Source organism: Stegastes partitus, unplaced genomic scaffold (genome assembly GCF_000690725.1).
Source record: "Stegastes partitus isolate 25-593 unplaced genomic scaffold, Stegastes_partitus-1.0.2 Scaffold478, whole genome shotgun sequence".
In the NCBI taxonomy this organism is placed as follows: Eukaryota; Metazoa; Chordata; class Actinopteri; family Pomacentridae; genus Stegastes; species Stegastes partitus.
The window spans coordinates 288,386-304,459 of NW_007578209.1; the positions used below are offsets into that span (position 1 = coordinate 288,386).

At 43.2% G+C, this 16,074-nt stretch overlaps 2 protein-coding genes across 3 annotated transcripts; one reads left to right on the plus strand and one right to left on the minus strand.

The window, feature by feature from the left end:
• Nucleotides 1-3: 3 nt before the first annotated feature.
• mixl1 (Mix paired-like homeobox) lies at nucleotides 4-1,678 on the minus strand. The gene is made up of 4 exons (XM_008286951.1): nucleotides 1,582-1,678; nucleotides 1,284-1,504; nucleotides 1,052-1,178; nucleotides 4-601 (listed from the first exon to the last, which is right to left on the minus strand). The coding sequence occupies exons 1-4, from the start codon at nucleotides 1,676-1,678 to the stop codon at nucleotides 90-92; spliced, it is 957 nt and encodes a 318-aa protein (XP_008285173.1). The 3' UTR covers nucleotides 4-89.
• Nucleotides 1,679-5,272: 3,594 nt separating this feature from the next.
• acbd3 (acyl-Coenzyme A binding domain containing 3) lies at nucleotides 5,273-14,037 on the plus strand. Of its 2 annotated transcripts, none has more exons than XM_008286952.1 (8): nucleotides 5,273-5,571; nucleotides 7,100-7,241; nucleotides 7,614-7,754; nucleotides 8,018-8,176; nucleotides 8,437-8,611; nucleotides 9,172-9,430; nucleotides 10,074-10,361; nucleotides 11,520-14,037. In XM_008286952.1, the coding sequence occupies exons 1-8, from the start codon at nucleotides 5,304-5,306 to the stop codon at nucleotides 11,732-11,734; spliced, it is 1,647 nt and encodes a 548-aa protein (XP_008285174.1). In that variant the 5' UTR covers nucleotides 5,273-5,303; the 3' UTR covers nucleotides 11,735-14,037. The 2 variants fall into 2 exon arrangements, with proteins under 2 accessions (XP_008285174.1, XP_008285175.1); XM_008286953.1 differs by having other exon boundaries at nucleotides 10,077-10,361.
• Nucleotides 14,038-16,074: the final 2,037 nt, after the last annotated feature.

The following is a 16,074-nucleotide window of genomic DNA, read 5'->3' on the forward strand; positions in this document are numbered from 1 at the left end:
TTACAGTCAACAGTTTTCTTACTATTTTACAATAAATACACATTGTCTTATTACACATGTGGCTTCCTTATGTTGGATGTTTTAACACGTCACATGAAGCCACCAAATCCAGCCATGGTGTCGTTTTCCCAGTCAGAGTCAGAGTCTGTGAAGTCCACTGCTTTTGTGGATTGGATCTGGGGGACGGAATTATACCGGTCCCCTGCTGGCCGCATTTGTGAAAACTGCATTTGGCATCCGTGATCCTTTGGCGACGACCTGCTGAAGTTGTTCTGCGCTGGGATGGGAGGAATCACAACTTTCATCTCCGGTCCAATGGTTTTGTTCGGTGGGAAGTTGTCATACTCCACCAGAACCTTCTGACCCTGGTGGCCGGGGGCGTTGGGTTCCATCTTTGGGGGCTGTCGCTGCAGCTGCTCAGGCTTCGCTCCGTCCTTGTGGTAGACGCAGGAAGCGGATGTGTGGTCGTAGCTGCTGGGTTTGATGGGATGGCCGGTCCTGTTGGTGTCCTCTGTGTTTTGGTGCGGTGTAGGCCTGAAACTGTCCTCTAGTCCAAACCCTCCCATCCTGTGTACATCAGCACCGTGGTGGTTGTCGAAAACTGAAAGGAAAAAAGAAAAGCTCTGAAATGTAAGAAACGGAAAGAGTACCGTACCCCGAGTTTGAACTGATTTGGGGATAACTGCATTTTCCTGCTATGCCCCGTGGGCCTGGAATAACCTGCAGAAAGATCTTGGATCAGAAAGACTCTTATCAATGAATAAATTAAAGGGCATCATAAAGAATGTGGTGATGGAGATGTGTTTTAATAGTTGTTCTTGTTGTTTTCTTTGTATTTGTTGCATCTTAATATGTTGTGATCAGCTGCTACCTGGGCCAGGTCTCTCTTGTATAAGAGATTTTGAATCTCAATGGGACTTCCTGGTTAAATAAAGGTTAAATTTAAAAGAAAAAAACGTTGCAGAATAGACTGAATTAGAGGGATTGACATAAATTTTCTGTATAAAAGTGAAGCTGACACAAAATACGAGTGAACATGACTAATGTTAACCTCTCTCAGGACCCATCCGGTTCTGGATTTGCCCAAAAGGTCCAGCTGCTGGTGTGTTGGCCACCTTCATGGACACTGATGAGCCAACTTGGCGACGAGATTTGGCCCTTCTGTTCTGAAACCACACCTACAATTTTTTAGAAAGAGGGGAAAAAAAGAGACCAAGAATCCATTTAACCTCATTTACATCCTTAAATCTAACTTTATTTGGTGTCAGTTAGTCAGAAGGTACCTGGATTCTGGACTCTGGTAGTCCAGTCAGAGCCTCTAGTCTCTCTCGTAGGTAGATGTCAGGGTATTTGGTGTCTGAGTAAACTTTCTCCAGCACCTCAATTTGCTGCTGCGTAAAATTGGTCCTCTTTCTCCTGTGGGTCAGTATTGCCACGCACTTGTCCCCCCTTGGAACAGAGTTTGCTGAGTTGAAGAAGTCTGTAACACCTGAGGCTCCATATTCTGAAAACAAAACGCACAGTTAGTTTGGATCATGGAAACATCGCATGCGTAAATTACGCACAGAGCCAGCCACCAACCTGAATTCACCAAAGTGTTCATCTGCAGATGCCCGTCCTGATACATCTGGTAGTGATTCAGATCCCCGGCGCGCATATTCCCATGAGCTGCAGACATGATCCTCTACGTCCAGTGTCTCCACAGACCGACTGAATTCTGAGACCTGTGCACTCGGTGGGCTTAAATCCTCCCGCGATCAAAGGTGCTGCGGTGTGGATGTGTGAATGGGGCGACCATCAGAGTCGGCTGGCACTGCAGCGGACGCGCAGCAACTTCAGACGTCTGCAGGCCGCCGGCCGGAGGTGTGAAGCCATCGCACCCGGAGCGCTGGAGCGGCCGCAGGTCTGTTTAAGAGGGGGTTATAACGGAATCTGCGTGCGCAATACACATCGGCAGAGAAAACATTTACCCGCTTTGGCATGGATGAAGCAGTAATGGACCTGTAGCCTTCAAAGAGAGACGGTCGGAAGCTGCCTCATCGGAAATGTCCTCAACAGGTCCGAGGTTCAAAGGGCTTTAGTGTGCTACTGTAGGCCAACAGGAATACATACACATTTAATACACTTTTATTTATGATTCAATTCTAAAATTATAACTCTTTATATAATAATTAGACTGTGTAAGTGCGCACAATAGGTTGCCATAAGATAAAATCCACTCTGCAGCAGCCTCAGACATCCAGTCATAGATAACAATCTTCAAGAAGGAAAGGGAATCATGCAACACATTTAATGGCCTCCTGAGTCTGGGATTAGAATAGAATAAAAAATACTTTATTTATCCCAGACCTGGGAAATGACTGAACACAAACTGCTGCAAATCCTGCAAGAGGTTTGGAACAACATACCTGCCAAGCACCTTAAAAATGTGTGTATGAGGAGGATTTGATGCTGTTTTAAAGGAAGAGTAGCCACATGCCGAATGTGTTTTAGATTAAGTTTTGTTCTATTCAGTGCGCTTTGTGTGGAATTTGGTTGATTAAAAGTACTCTAGCTGTGTGCATGAGCCAGAAGTGACTCAGAATAATTGTGGTATGTGGTTAAAATATCTGAAATTAGGGACCAGTTCCCATCAAAATGCCTTCAAACCCAATATTGTGTCATGAAATTGCTTGTTTTGTCCAATCAGCAGCCCAGTAACTACCACTATGAGAATGTGAGGCATTTCTGAATGTGAAAAATCAACTATCAAAATATTTCTTTAACTGCAAAAAAAAGTCTACAAACAATGTTAGAAGAAAAAATGTGTTCCGACGCCTGCTCTCCAACACTGAGCTACAGTTTTTTTTAACGCTTCCTGTCCTCTCTAAGTGACAACAAAGTCAATCTCAATACACAAACCTCAGTTCAAAAGTACCTCGGAGTGGGCACTTGAATGGCTCACCTCCATCTTATTCAGAGAGGGATCAAGTCAGGGAGCCTAAATGTGACCCAGACAGACTAATTTGTTCTCCTGTATTTGAACAGTAATTAGCTGTTGTGGTCACAAGCAGTTCTGGTTGATTCCGTGACAAACACATGCTCAGGTAATAACACGTGTTCTGTGCGTTACATTTAACATTCTTTGGTTGTGAATTGACTGGATCACTGCAACATATGCTGCAGATATAAATGATTTCCAGACTCTTTTTTTGACGTTCCTGTTCATGGGATTTATGGGACGCAGCTCTTACTGGGTGTTGACTACATATTTGGCAAAACATTTAATGCGTCATGCTCCGGAAAATGACTTCATTGCACAAACCAAAGAGCCCCTGTGATTTTTTTTTTCTTGCTGACTTGAGGAATTGACTTGCAAGCCTCCGTGCCATTTCACATTGACACGAGCGCTTATTGATGTCTGCACTTTGACACCTGCAGCATTGTTCGGGTAGGGGGGGTGCTTGTTGTTGAGACATTCACAGTTCACAGGTGGCTTTGTCTGGGGGCTCTAATTGGGTATTGCCTGTGTGCACAGACCAGATTGCTATGCTAAAAATTAAGGTGTTGAAGTTCCTGATCTTTCACGATGGTCGGCAGCAGTTCCTCTGAGAGCTGGATCATGAAATGGACACAAGACACAAGACAGGTCACAACCAATGAACAACAAAACATAGATGCAGGATTACAAGTGCAGCCATTTTGCAGTTTTGCCTTTTTATTTAGTCATATATATATTTTAAGCTTTTGCAGCTCATTATAGAAGTTTGACATTTGAATTAGACTTTTAAAAAACAGATCTCACTTGGTTAATACTTATATACTGCGCTTAACAGACTGCAACACTTCAGGATCACTGCTGACCATTCCCAGTGTGCCTCCGCAGCCCAAAACAAAAGCAATTTCACACCTTCAAAGCCTTCAAGCCCACAGTTTGATCGAGCCACTATACATTTATCTCTGCAGACAGACAGGTGAATGATCCTCACCAGTCTGCAGAGATACGTTAAAAATCTCAGCTGTCCTTGTTGTGAGTGCAGTCTTTGTGTATTTGAATGATATTTCAGGGAGCTGGAGTGTGTTTATACTCTCCTAATGGAACTGTGTACCCAGTGCAAATGTGCATTAATAGGATCACTGTTAGTAGCTGAGTGTGCTGATTGTTGTTGTCTTCTAAGCGCGGGATTATTAATGTTACTACAGTAAAGTGTGTTCATGTTAGAGCTGGAAGGATCACTCACAGATGCATCAACAATTAATATTAGCTTATTGCAGATAAACTGGTGGCAGATGTCAGGTCAGAAATGCTTAACATAGTCGATGTTTTACGTCATTTAGAAACTGTCTTCTATATAGTTATTATTATTATTTTAGTAATAAACAAATGTACCCTTACTTTTATGTTCATTAAAAATGCTCAGATGAGATATTATATCATTTAAACTCTCAAATCTTGCTTCTTCTTTTTTTCTTCTTTTTTCCTTCTTTTTTAAAAAATCCATGCAGGTTCTAATTTATATTTATTAGAAGAAATAAGTAAAAATGCACTCATCCCCTTTAACAAAATCAAGACTCTTGCATGTGCGTCTCTGTCGACTTATTCATTGTTTCTCTGAATGTGTGATCATGGTAATAAACTCTTGATATTTATTGGCTTCTTTGTCATATGTGTGGAACATTTCTTTGAATAATCATATTCACATATTCATCTGATGTTAAAGATGAATGTCAATTCTGCCACAACATACAAGTGAGCCTAACTCCTACATACACCGCTGTGTTCTTACAATTATGTGTTAAACTAGAATGCTATCATTATTATTTATTTGATTTTACCAGTGCTAAAATATTGAAATTCATTATAAATATCAAAATAAGGCTTGGACTTTGAGTATTTTATTTTGAAAATAAATTATATTTCCAGAATGAACAATAAATGAGCAAACAGGAGCATTTGGTTCATTTGTAACGTGTTGTATAGTATTCCTAGTATAGCTAATATAGTACATTATAGTATAGTAGTAAACTTCTACTAAAGCTAATCTACGGTTATAGTTTTATGGTATACCATAACAGCTAAACTGTTGTAGTCCAGCGATAATGTACCTTTAAATGTTCCTGTTTGCAAAATTAAACAAAATATGTTTGTTTTTTTTGTTTTTTTAGTGACCTAGTCAAGAAACTTTACTTTTGTAAATGTTTAATTTATCGGCAGGAGCGTCGTCATTATTTACATAGCTTTAAAAAAAAAAAAAAAAAGACACCGGATCTTCCGCCGAGTGTGAGCGGATGTAGGTACGTGGCCGCTTCAGCTGACAGTCTCCATGATGGCGACAGAGGTTCAGAGCGGCGACCTCGACAGCGCTACTTCCAGCCGGCTCGAAGTTTCCATCGATGGCCTCACCCTCAGTCCGGACCCGGAGGGCGAGCAGAGCCCGGTGGAAGAGCCGGAGCCCACACCCGCGGAGCCCGAGACCGAGAAGCCGGCTGCCGCTGGCGGCGAAGATGGAGAGACTGCCAAATCTGCGATAGAGAGGAAATGGGGCTTTCCTTTGCAGGAGCTGTACGGAATGGCCCTTAAATTTTTCAAAGGTATTTTTATTTACATTTATTCCAACCGAGCAGCTTCAAAGGCAGGAACACGGCTAGCTTCCGAACCGCTCGCTATAACGTGAGTCCAGCCGTTCTGTGGCTGGGGCTAGCGGGGGGCTAGCGTTAGCTGCTAGCTGTCACCACCGGGGCTGATGCTGTCAGCCGCAACACTACACTAGCTCCGTAGCTGCTAGCCGAGCTGCTAGCTGGTACTTAAAGGGTGAAATGCACGTCTTAGGGAGTCCGTTTCTCTGTGTGTGTGTGTGGGCTGAGGGCGTTTCTACCGGGTGTGTTCGCTGCTGTTGTCTGCCCCCCCGTGTTACCGTACTGTGGGCTCGGGCTCGTAGCTCATTCAGACTCCATCAACTGAAGCAGGAAGCTGTCCGTCCGGACTGAATGGTGGCTCATCGTGATGTGTTTGGGAGCTTTAAACACGCCCTGCTCTGGGCTCACAGGGCCAGTTGCCAGTTGCTCACATAGATTTCTCTCTCTCTCTCTCGTTAAGCGGACGATGACAGATTCCTGCTGTGCTGAAGGAATTATTTCTGAGGATAAAACTGCTCCACGGTTCCCTTTTAAAAACCAGTCCAGAGGCTGCTTATGTCCACGTTTCCAAGGCTTGTGTGACCACTCGGCTGTTTTTCAACCCAAGTGCCCTCTCATGTTCATACCACTCCCATGCTGATGCTACTGTTGTGTGTACTCGACATGCCTACAAGCTATGAGGCCTAATATACATTTAAAAATACTTAAGATGTGTTTTCTTTTTGATATGTCTTTATTGAACAGTGAATCATTGAATGAAACTTGATTCATTCATTTGAATTCCTGGATAAATCTATAATTTTGACAGCAGGTATAGATCGTTTATTAAGTTCCCTTCACCTCAACTAGTTTGCAAAAGAAATAGCCGGTCAAACCAGAACAGCTCAAACAAACAGGAGTGTGTAATTTGTCATCCTGAGAGAAACTCATCTTTAAAGTCTGAGTGCTGTTTTTGGCTCAACATGCCTGATGTAGGACGGGGTATAGTCAGTGGTTGCTTTGCAAACATCTTTGAAAATGTGTAAACCGTGATCCACACCAGGCATTTGTGCTCTCTTTGCTCGGCGACTGTACAAACAGGTTTGGCCCTCATTGGCAATCTCTGCGATAGTAATCTGGGCTTTGTGTTAATTGTCAGATTGTCTGTTAGGGTTCGGTCTACTTGCTTAACTTGTACGTTTGTCTCTTGCCTCGCCTTAGCTTGAATGAAGTGTCGGTGAGCGTGTGGTAATCTCAGCATGTGGTTGTTAATGATTGAAGCAACAGAGGCTGCCCACAGGTTTTGAAAATCACAGTCGGGAGGGTCTGTTTTGTTTCCTGGACTTCAGTCTTGGAGCCAGAATGCTACGCTACCAGCTTCTGTTATTGCTGCCTCTTAGATGTACGACATCACGTGCACCTTTCACTGCATGTGGACATAAATAGAACAGTTTATGAAAAGCAAATGAATGCAAATTCACTGATTCCACGTTGCTGCTCGCAGATAAAGATGGCAAGGCCTTCCACCCGACCTACGAGGAGAAGCTTCGACTGGTGGCTCTGCACAAACAGGTGTTACTCGGCCCGTACAATCCTGATGCTTCGCCGGAGGTCGGCTTCTTTGATGTCCTGGGTAACGACCGCAGGTCTGTATGTGCGTCTGTGCAGGTCACCTTTGGACTGTAGGAGACACTCCAGTAATTCTGCTGTGCATCAGGGAACAAGCACACATTCCTTTTGATTCACTAAACTGTTGACACAAGCCGTTCTAACACTTGATGGGGGCTTGTTTTGTCTTTATGAATTTAAAACGCATTAAAAACTTGTTTGATTGCACTGTACTCAAGGTCCATTAATTTTTTGTGCTCATAATTAACTACAACATGGATTTTTATATGGAGAGATAAAAAGAGGGTTTTTTTTATCCAAAGAGAAGTCAGTAAATGCTTAATGACTGATCCCAATTTCCCCAGCAGTCTGTGCTGTCTATTTTCATCTCCATCTTGCTCTGTTTGCAGGAAAGAGTGGGCGTCCCTGGGTAACATGGAGAAGGAGGAGGCCATGGTGGAGTTTGTCAAGCTACTTAACAAGTGCTGTAACCTTTTTGCACCCTACGTCACTTCACATAAGATTGAAAGAGAGGAGCAGGAGAGGAAAAGGTAAGGTGCTCAGCTTTCATTCCCCCGAGGGAGATCCCTCCGGTACAGCGTCTAAATGCAGACTTGACCTCAGCTCGTTCTATATGTAGCAAGAAAACCTGTGAATCAGCGTTAAGTTTAGGTTGATGGGTTGTACCTGACCTTGTTAGAATCCCTTGTCTGCTTCGCTTGATGGCTGAATGTTTATTTGCAAGTTCACGTAAATTACAAGTAATGTTTGTCCATGATTTAGATCCTACAATTCTGTCTTTGCCTTTCTTCAGGAAAGAGGAGGAGGAGCGTCAGAGGCTGGAGGAAGAGGAGAGGGAGCGACAGAGGCAGGAGGAGGAGCGACGGAGGCTTGAGGAGGAGGAGAGGCTGAGGAGAGAGGAGGAGGAAAGGAGGCAGGCAGAGGAGGAGAGGCTACGAATTGAACAGCAGAAGTATGTGTGGTGCTGGTTTGTTTCTGTATGATTGGGCTTGCAACATAAGCTTTTGAATTCAGCATGACTTCACCACACTCCCCTGGATGTGATGTTTACATCACAGTTCATTTTTCAGTTTTCAATCAGCAGCATTAATTGTCAAGCAGCTTGAAATTGATCTCACTTCAGCTCTCTTAGTATTACAATCATCCAGCTTCTTATCGTCTCTCTTTCTTGTCCATCCTCACTCATTTTACCCGTCTTGTTGCTTGAACCAGACAACAGATAATGGCGGCGTTGAATGCCCAGACAGCGGTGCAGTTCCAACAGTACGCTGCTCAGCAGTACCCCAACAGCCCGGAGCAGCAGCTGGGTCTCATCCGTCAGCTCCAGGAGCAGCACTACCAGCAGTACATGCAGCAGCTCTACCAGGTCCAGCTGGCCCAGCAACAGGTAGGGTGTTGGAGCACTGCAGCATGGACTTTTATATATGGATTTTATTGTGCAACCTTCAGAATTTGAGGTTAATGGGGAAGTATTTGGTTTAATTATTGACAAGATGGTTTTAAAAGATTCGCTGTTGCTTGAATAAAGTGAAGCTGCATGTCAGAAAAGGCTGTTTAGGTGTTTAGGGGGTGAGAATGTGCTCCAGAAAACTGTTGGGTTTAAATTTTGAGGTGTTAATAAAATCTTTGTTGTGAGCAGTTGTTGATGTTACTTTGATGCAGTCAGAATTAAAGACAGAAACAACCAAACATCCATTAACATTCCAGAAAAGGCAACTCAACAAAATGTTCAAAATGTTGTCACAAGATGGAAATTTAATTGTTAACGTCCTCGTTTGAATAAGTATGAAACACAGTATTGAGCAAACAAACATTTAAAGGTTTTCCCCTCACACGCTGACAGCTGAGCCGCATTCCCTCCATCAGCCCTATAGAAACAACATTCTTGGTTTATGTCCGTGGTTTAGTTTATGATGTTGACCTTGTGCTATCTTCCTCTCGTCCTAGGCGGCCTTACAGAAGCAGCAGCAGCAGCAGCAGCAGCAGGCTGATTCAGTTGTGCAGGGCACCCTAGAATCTAGCGGCTTCAACAGCGGCGAACCCGTCGCCGCCTCAGCAGCAGGACCGCTTTGTGCTGCTCCACCGCTTGTTGGCGAGGAGGTTCCTACAGTCAATGGAGGCCAGTCAGACTCTTACTCAGAGAGCATGGACCGGGAGCCAGAGCCTGAACCGGCAGAGGAGGTCTCAGAGAACGGGCCTTTATTAGGTTGGTGGGCTGCAGCTTTGTTTGTTTCATATAAAGAAGCATCAAGTACAGAAGAGTTTCCTCATCGTGCTGCTAATGGCTACAGGGCAGAGGGGAGGGAAGCTCTCTGTCAGACAAACAGAGTCTTTTACCAAACTTGAAACCTGATTCTTATCTGCTGCGTCCTTGTTGATGTGACCTGGAGGGCAGGGAGGAGAAGAGCTGGAACAAGTGATACATGATAATGGTGCAGGTTTAGATATCAACTAACCACATTCTGCTCGCTGAAGTGTAAGAAGTCGTAGCAGAAACGAATAAGGCCTTTAGTTTCCAAAGCATTCTGTATATCCTGGTCCAAATAAATCCACTGTTCAAAATATAGTTTACAGGAATGATGGATAGAGGATATTTTGGCAGAAACAAATCTTTTCTACTGATCACATGTGAACATGTAGGTCATCTCTCCCTGTCCACTTCAGGACACACACGGTGTAAAGAGATGACATAAGACTCTGTTTGTTGAGCATTCAGTCTGTGTATGCAGGAAGGAAGCCACCTATTAGGAAATATAATATTTATTCTGTAACAGAGAACCAGCATTTGCAGACTCTATTTGCAGATTTTTACGACAGATTGCAAAATATCTCTTGTCCCCTGATCACAGCAGACTCCCCGCCAGTCATAGCTGCTCCTTCCATGTGGACGCGGCCGCAGATCAAGGACTTCAAGGAGAAAATCCGCCAGGATGCAGACAGCGTGATCACGGTGGGGCGTGGCGAGGTGGTGACTGTACGTGTTCCCACCCACGAGGAGGGATCTTACCTGTTCTGGGAGTTTGCCACAGACTATTATGACATCGGGTTTGGGGTGTTCTTCGAGTGGACGGACGCTGCGTCCGCTTCAGTCAGCGTGCACGTGTCAGAGTCCAGTGACGAGGATGAGGATGATGAAGGTAAGGAAAGCAATCTGCAGGGCTTTCTCACATCTATGTCTCCACAAATTGAATGTGTTTATGTGCTTGATAGATGGGTCATGATTGTCCTTAAGATCTGAGGTTCACAACCATTTGCTGTTGCTTTTATGTACCACATACACGAGGTCATCGTGGCTCATTACTGCTCCATCTCTGCTACAGAACCCGTTGCTTTTAGTGGTAATGTCTCCCATCTCTTATCTGTCTCATTTGTTCTCTCTTCTCAGCCTGTAGAGTGACGAGTTTTCCAGTAAATATTTTATTCTTATCTGGTGTTCAGATTGTGTGTCCACCAAAGTCAAACATCCGCTCGCTCTCCTCATGGCAGTGAAAGTCCTGCTTGTGCTCTTCAGTGGAAACCAGAGCATTGTGTAATTAAGAATGAATGCATTAGGCAGGATGTTGATAAGTTACTGTACAAGCCGTATTAGCTTAAGAGATACACATTGTAATATATGGTGCTATAATTATTCCTCATTCAGGAGCACATACTCAGAATTGTTAAACAGTTATTAAGCTCAGAGTTTATTTTAGTTTGCCAAAATTGAACTGATTTTCTTTAATGCATGTAATCGGAAGAATTCTTTTCCACTGCACTCAGTCCTGAAGCACAAATATCAACTAATAACTAGTGATGCACGATATTCAAATGTCTGGCCGATACCGATATTCAGATTTCTGATATCGTCAACAACCGATATCACCAATGTCGATATTCAGTTTTTGTTCACACCGAAAAATTAGTATAAGTAAGCACTGTGAGAAAACTATTCAAAAGAAGCCCAAATTAGACCACTAGTCATCTTTATTACGTAACAATAGTAAAACATATTTAACGTTAAAGGACCATTTAAGTAAAAACATCTGTGAAATAGCAGCGATATCAAATGTAGAGACGAAGGCGCTGATGTCAGACAATCATGAGCTAAATTTGTTCATCAGACCGACACCGATATATTGGAAAAAACACAAATATCGGCCGATATCGATGTGGTCTCCGATGTGTCGTGCATCCCTACTAATAACATTAAGATTTACAATGACACTGCTAAACGTAGTGGAGCTGTGGACTACCATTTAAAAACATTAGACTCATTAGTTACGTTCCAACATGAAACGCTGTCCTCGTGCCCACAGGTGATCCTCCCAACGAAGAGGAGAAGGCCAAGAAGGAGGCAGGGAAGCCCCAGGTGGATGAGATTGTGCCGGTTTACCGGCGGGACTGTCACGAAGAGGTGTACGCCGGCAGCCACCAGTACCCCGGCCGCGGAGTCTACCTGCTCAAGTTTGACAACTCCTATTCACTCTGGCGCTCCAAGAGTGTTTACTACAGAGTCTACTACACCAGATAAGCCTGAATACAGACACACGGGGAGCCAAGGAGTGTGTATGTTCATATATGTGTGTGTTTGTGTGTATGGGTGGAGATTAGTGTGAAGGCAGCCTGTATTTGTGTGTGTATGTGTGTGTGTGTGCGCGAAAGAGAAAGTGATGCCAGATCTGTTCTGGACAGAACCACCAGAGGGTGACAAAGAGACACATCTGGAGCCCTTCGACTGGAGATTGGACTAATATGTATGTACTGTACGTGTACGCGTGACCCCAGATTACACCATGCTAGACCCCATCATCCAGCCCCTTCCAAGAGGAGTGTGTATTCCTGTTGTATATTCACCACCTGTCTTTGCTGCGCTCACATACACCAAGCTGTAGGACTTTGCTCTCATGTTGTATTTTACCACTTTTGCCCCCTCCTTCCCTCCACCCCGGGCTCCTCCTCCTCCTCCTCCTCCTCTGCCACCACACCGGCCCCAGCACTGTCCAACGTGGCCTTGTGGCTGCTTCTGCCCCCGAGTGGCGTTTTCGTAACCATGGATGGAAACTTGGCGAGTCCAGCGCTCTGTGAGCCAGTGTTTCCTGTTTGGTGGAAGCTGGTGGTTGTTTATCCCCAGAGAACACAGACAATGTTGGAAATCCAGTTGTATTTGCAAATGTGCTTCATAACACTATGCCTTCTACACAGAGGTCTTCTGGTCTTTTGCCAAGTCTCTTTCACACATTAAAGACACCACCAGGGTACACGCGTCCTTCTTCTGTTGTAAAGCAGCCGCCTGTCATTCTCTTAACTTAGCGCATATGTGAAGATACGAGAGGATTGTTTCGTGGAAGCAGTGGTCTTTTTGGGCTTATCCTTGCACACAAACAGTCTGTTTCTCACCCTTATTTCTTCTTGTAGTCTGATTAACAGAGTGCACCAGGACTAGGTTTCATTAATGGAGCATAACTTATGAAGGACAGGCAGGAAGTCATGGAGTCACATGGGTGTGAGGGGGAGTCATGCACATGGTCAAGTATGGTTGTGGGCTTTCTGGCCTTCCAACCACAAGCATCTCAGTATGATACAGAAAAAAGAAGTTTAAAAACAAATTACTTTATATAAATATATATATATGTTTGTTTCCATTTCTCCTGAACATTTTTATCAGCGTGTTTCAGTTCGTTTTACATCCAAGCAGCTGCTTCTCGACGGTCCCTGTTTCTATGGTTTCCCCACGTCACTCAAAAACTGTCTGTATTTTTTTGCGCATTAATCACAAAAAAAAAAAGGTATTGTTAATATGACTTGGGAGGTTTTTGTGTTCATCGTTCTGTGTGTATTTCAGATTTTGCTGTACTGAGTTCTGGCAAACACACACGTGACAATAAAGAGATCCACTAACCGCCCACGTTTTTGGAGGTCATGACACACTGTTACATCCGTGCAGCGTTCAAAAATCCAAAATCCACGACGCAAAATGCTGTGTTCCATTTTTTTATTTTCATCGTTTTTCTCCTGGTAGGCGTCGACTCCGATTGTCATCCAGAGTATTGTGAATAAACCGAGACGATCCGGACTCGTCGTCGTGTCGCCGGGTGACGCGGTCGCTTACTAACTCAGTTGTGACATCTAAATGTATTCTACTTTAGAACTTGGTTGCCATGATTTAGATTCATTCTGTTGTTCGGTTTGACGTTAGCGGTGCTGTGTAAACTGTCTGAATCTGAACGATGGTTGTTGAATGTGTTCGGTGAAGGCGTCGGGCTTCACTTCATCACACTGACTGTGCATTTCTGTGTGTGCGTGCAAGCAAACTTGCGACAGAGGCCGAATATCTTGCGAGTTGAGCAATCCTCCGGCAACTCTGTCAGATTATTTAATTACTCCTGCCTCCGACCCGTTGAGTGATTTGTGTAACAAAATGTCACTACCTATGGCCGAACCAGGCCGTAAAGTTCAAGGAAGTTCCCATATCCTCTGATATGTGATGTTTGTTTCTTCTCAAGTTTCTTATTGCTCACCAAATGGTTTGAGTCGAGTTGTACAAGCCTTGTATGTAAATAATTCTATAAATGAGTTTATGTATGGGTTTTTAGATGTGGAAGAAGGCTATGGTTTTTTTGCGAATCAATGCACTGTAACATAAGGTGGCTGAGATACACCCCGAATGAAAGTCCAAAACTTGTAGGAGGTACAAAAGCTGTACGACTCCACCGACGTGACAGACAGAAAAGCTCATCTTTTTGTATTGTTTTGACCTGTTTGAATCTCTTATGAGTTGCGAGATCTTTTTGGGCATATATTTAATCTTGATTAAACTTATCTTCATCTCTAGAACTGTATGGTTTGCTTATTTCCCTTAAGGTCGAGCTTTAATTCTGATGTGTTTGAGGTCTGATCCAGTGCAGTCCCTCTCTGCTCATTGGTTAAACTCCTACAAACGTATCTCTGTGGATCACAATAAATATTTATAGATTTTTTTGTCTGGAAAATGTTCCCTTTCTACTTTACAATGTACCTGAAACTGTTCAAGTCAGCCGTTGCTACACAATGGACGACACTGATTGGTTGCTTTAAGTTAAACAGCACATGTAGAGAAAGATGCTGAACCTGCGACCTTCAGCTCAACCACAGCTTCATGTTTTGTTTTCTCCACATTGACTTTGCTGCCGTAAAGTTCAAGTAGCAATGGAAGACACTCAAAGACCACTAATGACTTCCTTGTTTAGTGATCTGATCTGTTGAAGTCACGTTAAATGCATCATGGGAGGGACTGAGCTGCTGAGCGTGATGATGTCTCCACGTGAACCAAGTCCGCCTTCACTTCCTACTGCAGTGACTGAGAGCCTGATAGTGAGTCTGCTGTCAGTCAAGGTTTAAATCGAACACTGTGAGAAACAAAACACTTGTGGCTACATTTAAATGCCAATTATGTGCTAACAGAGACAAACGTGTGGATTTTAAAGCAGCTTGTACGTAAAAACCACTGCTGATCACACACTAAGAAAATCTCCCAAAACCTGCAAAACTCTTCACTTTGAAGGTAGAAATCTCAGAAACATTTTTTAGCAAACAAAATGTTTAAAAGCTCAAAGCCTTGGGAGTATTTTAAGTCTTGGACTGGGTCAGAAGATGCACATATAACAGAGCAGCAAACTTTTATATTTAACCCTGTTCAGGACTTTCTTGTTTCCATATGTAGAAGATGTTTTAGGGTCCATTGGAGCCCAAGAAAGAATATGTGCAAAGTATTTGTTGGTGTTCATTATAGACTTTTATGCTATGTTAAATACATTTTCTGATAAGTTGACGTATTTTTGGTTCCAAATGCTCAACAAATGTCCTTTTTATATTTTAAAAAAATCTTCAAAAGTGAGAAAAAAAACAAAAAAACAACACCTGTCACCTAAACCAAATGGCCTGGGGTCTAAAACACCCCACAAGTCCTGAACAGGGTTAAATATGTTTAATGAAAGTTAAATCCATTCTCCCACAGGATCCCGGTCATTTTTAAATTTACACAAACATAAATAGAAAAATAAACATTACACATATAAGTCATAAACCTCCTCAACATGACTGCTGGCAGCAATCGCACAAACAATGAATGTGATTCATTTGTCAATTAGTGAACATTGAAGTGATTCAGCCACACGTGTTCAAACTGGGTCTAAATCTTTTAATTAAATACCATCAGAGAATCACAGAGGCTACGCAGGATACACTCACACCAGACAGAATGACTTGGCATAGCAGAAAAAACAAAGGTGTCCTAAAGAAGGCGAGCCGGGAATGCAGCTTCATTTAATGGTTTTTCATTTCATCTTTTGAAACCGTCATTTACAGGCACATCCAATAAATGCTTTTAAAATCAATGCATAAAAACTGACTTTATTGCAGGAATTAGCAACGAAACAACTTAATAAAATCAAAAGTAAAGACAGTTCCAGTCAACAGGAGCCGTAACCAAACCTGTGAAGTGTCTCTGAGGTGTTAATGAGGTCAGGTATGTGGGCCGCAGTAACATAAGGCACAACGTTCTCAGGTGAGCAGGTATGATGATGAGCAGCATTCCAACAGAGCAGGACGCCAGCTTTTGTAATATGGCTTTATAAATAGATAAAAGGCTGATCCGTCCTCATAGACGGGGCAGACGAAGCAGGTTTTTTATTATTACATAGCAGGCAATGGTGTGTCCGATAATGATCGACAGTAATGAATTTGAAGTGTTTATCTAAAGGTTTAAAGGTGGAACTTCATAAATAGCACCTCCACATTCCCAGGGAATCAATAGTCCTCTTATGTAAAGGAAAAAGATTTATTTCGACATGTCACCGATGCTGCTTCGACACGACAGCGATGGCCTTTTTCCCT

What these genes read in the sequence shown, in the direction of transcription:
- mixl1 (XM_008286951.1), bottom strand. Translation starts at nt 1,678, where the DNA reads ATGTCTGCAGCTCATGGGAATATGCGCGCCGGGGATCTGAATCACTAC. An exon ending in TACCAGAGTCCAGAATCCAG is followed by an intron (nt 1,179 to 1,283) that starts GTACCTTCTGAC and finishes AAAAAATTGTAG; the next exon opens with GTGTGGTTTCAGAACAGAAG. An exon ending in CCGGATGGGTCCTGAGAGAG is followed by an intron (nt 602 to 1,051) that starts GTTAACATTAGT and finishes TTTTCCTTTCAG; the next exon opens with TTTTCGACAACCACCACGGT.
- acbd3 (XM_008286952.1), top strand. Translation starts at nt 5,304, where the DNA reads ATGATGGCGACAGAGGTTCAGAGCGGCGACCTCGACAGCGCTACTTCC. An exon ending in GAGGAGCAGGAGAGGAAAAG is followed by an intron (nt 7,755 to 8,017) that starts GTAAGGTGCTCA and finishes GCCTTTCTTCAG; the next exon opens with GAAAGAGGAGGAGGAGCGTC. An exon ending in TCCAGCTGGCCCAGCAACAG is followed by an intron (nt 8,612 to 9,171) that starts GTAGGGTGTTGG and finishes CTCTCGTCCTAG; the next exon opens with GCGGCCTTACAGAAGCAGCA.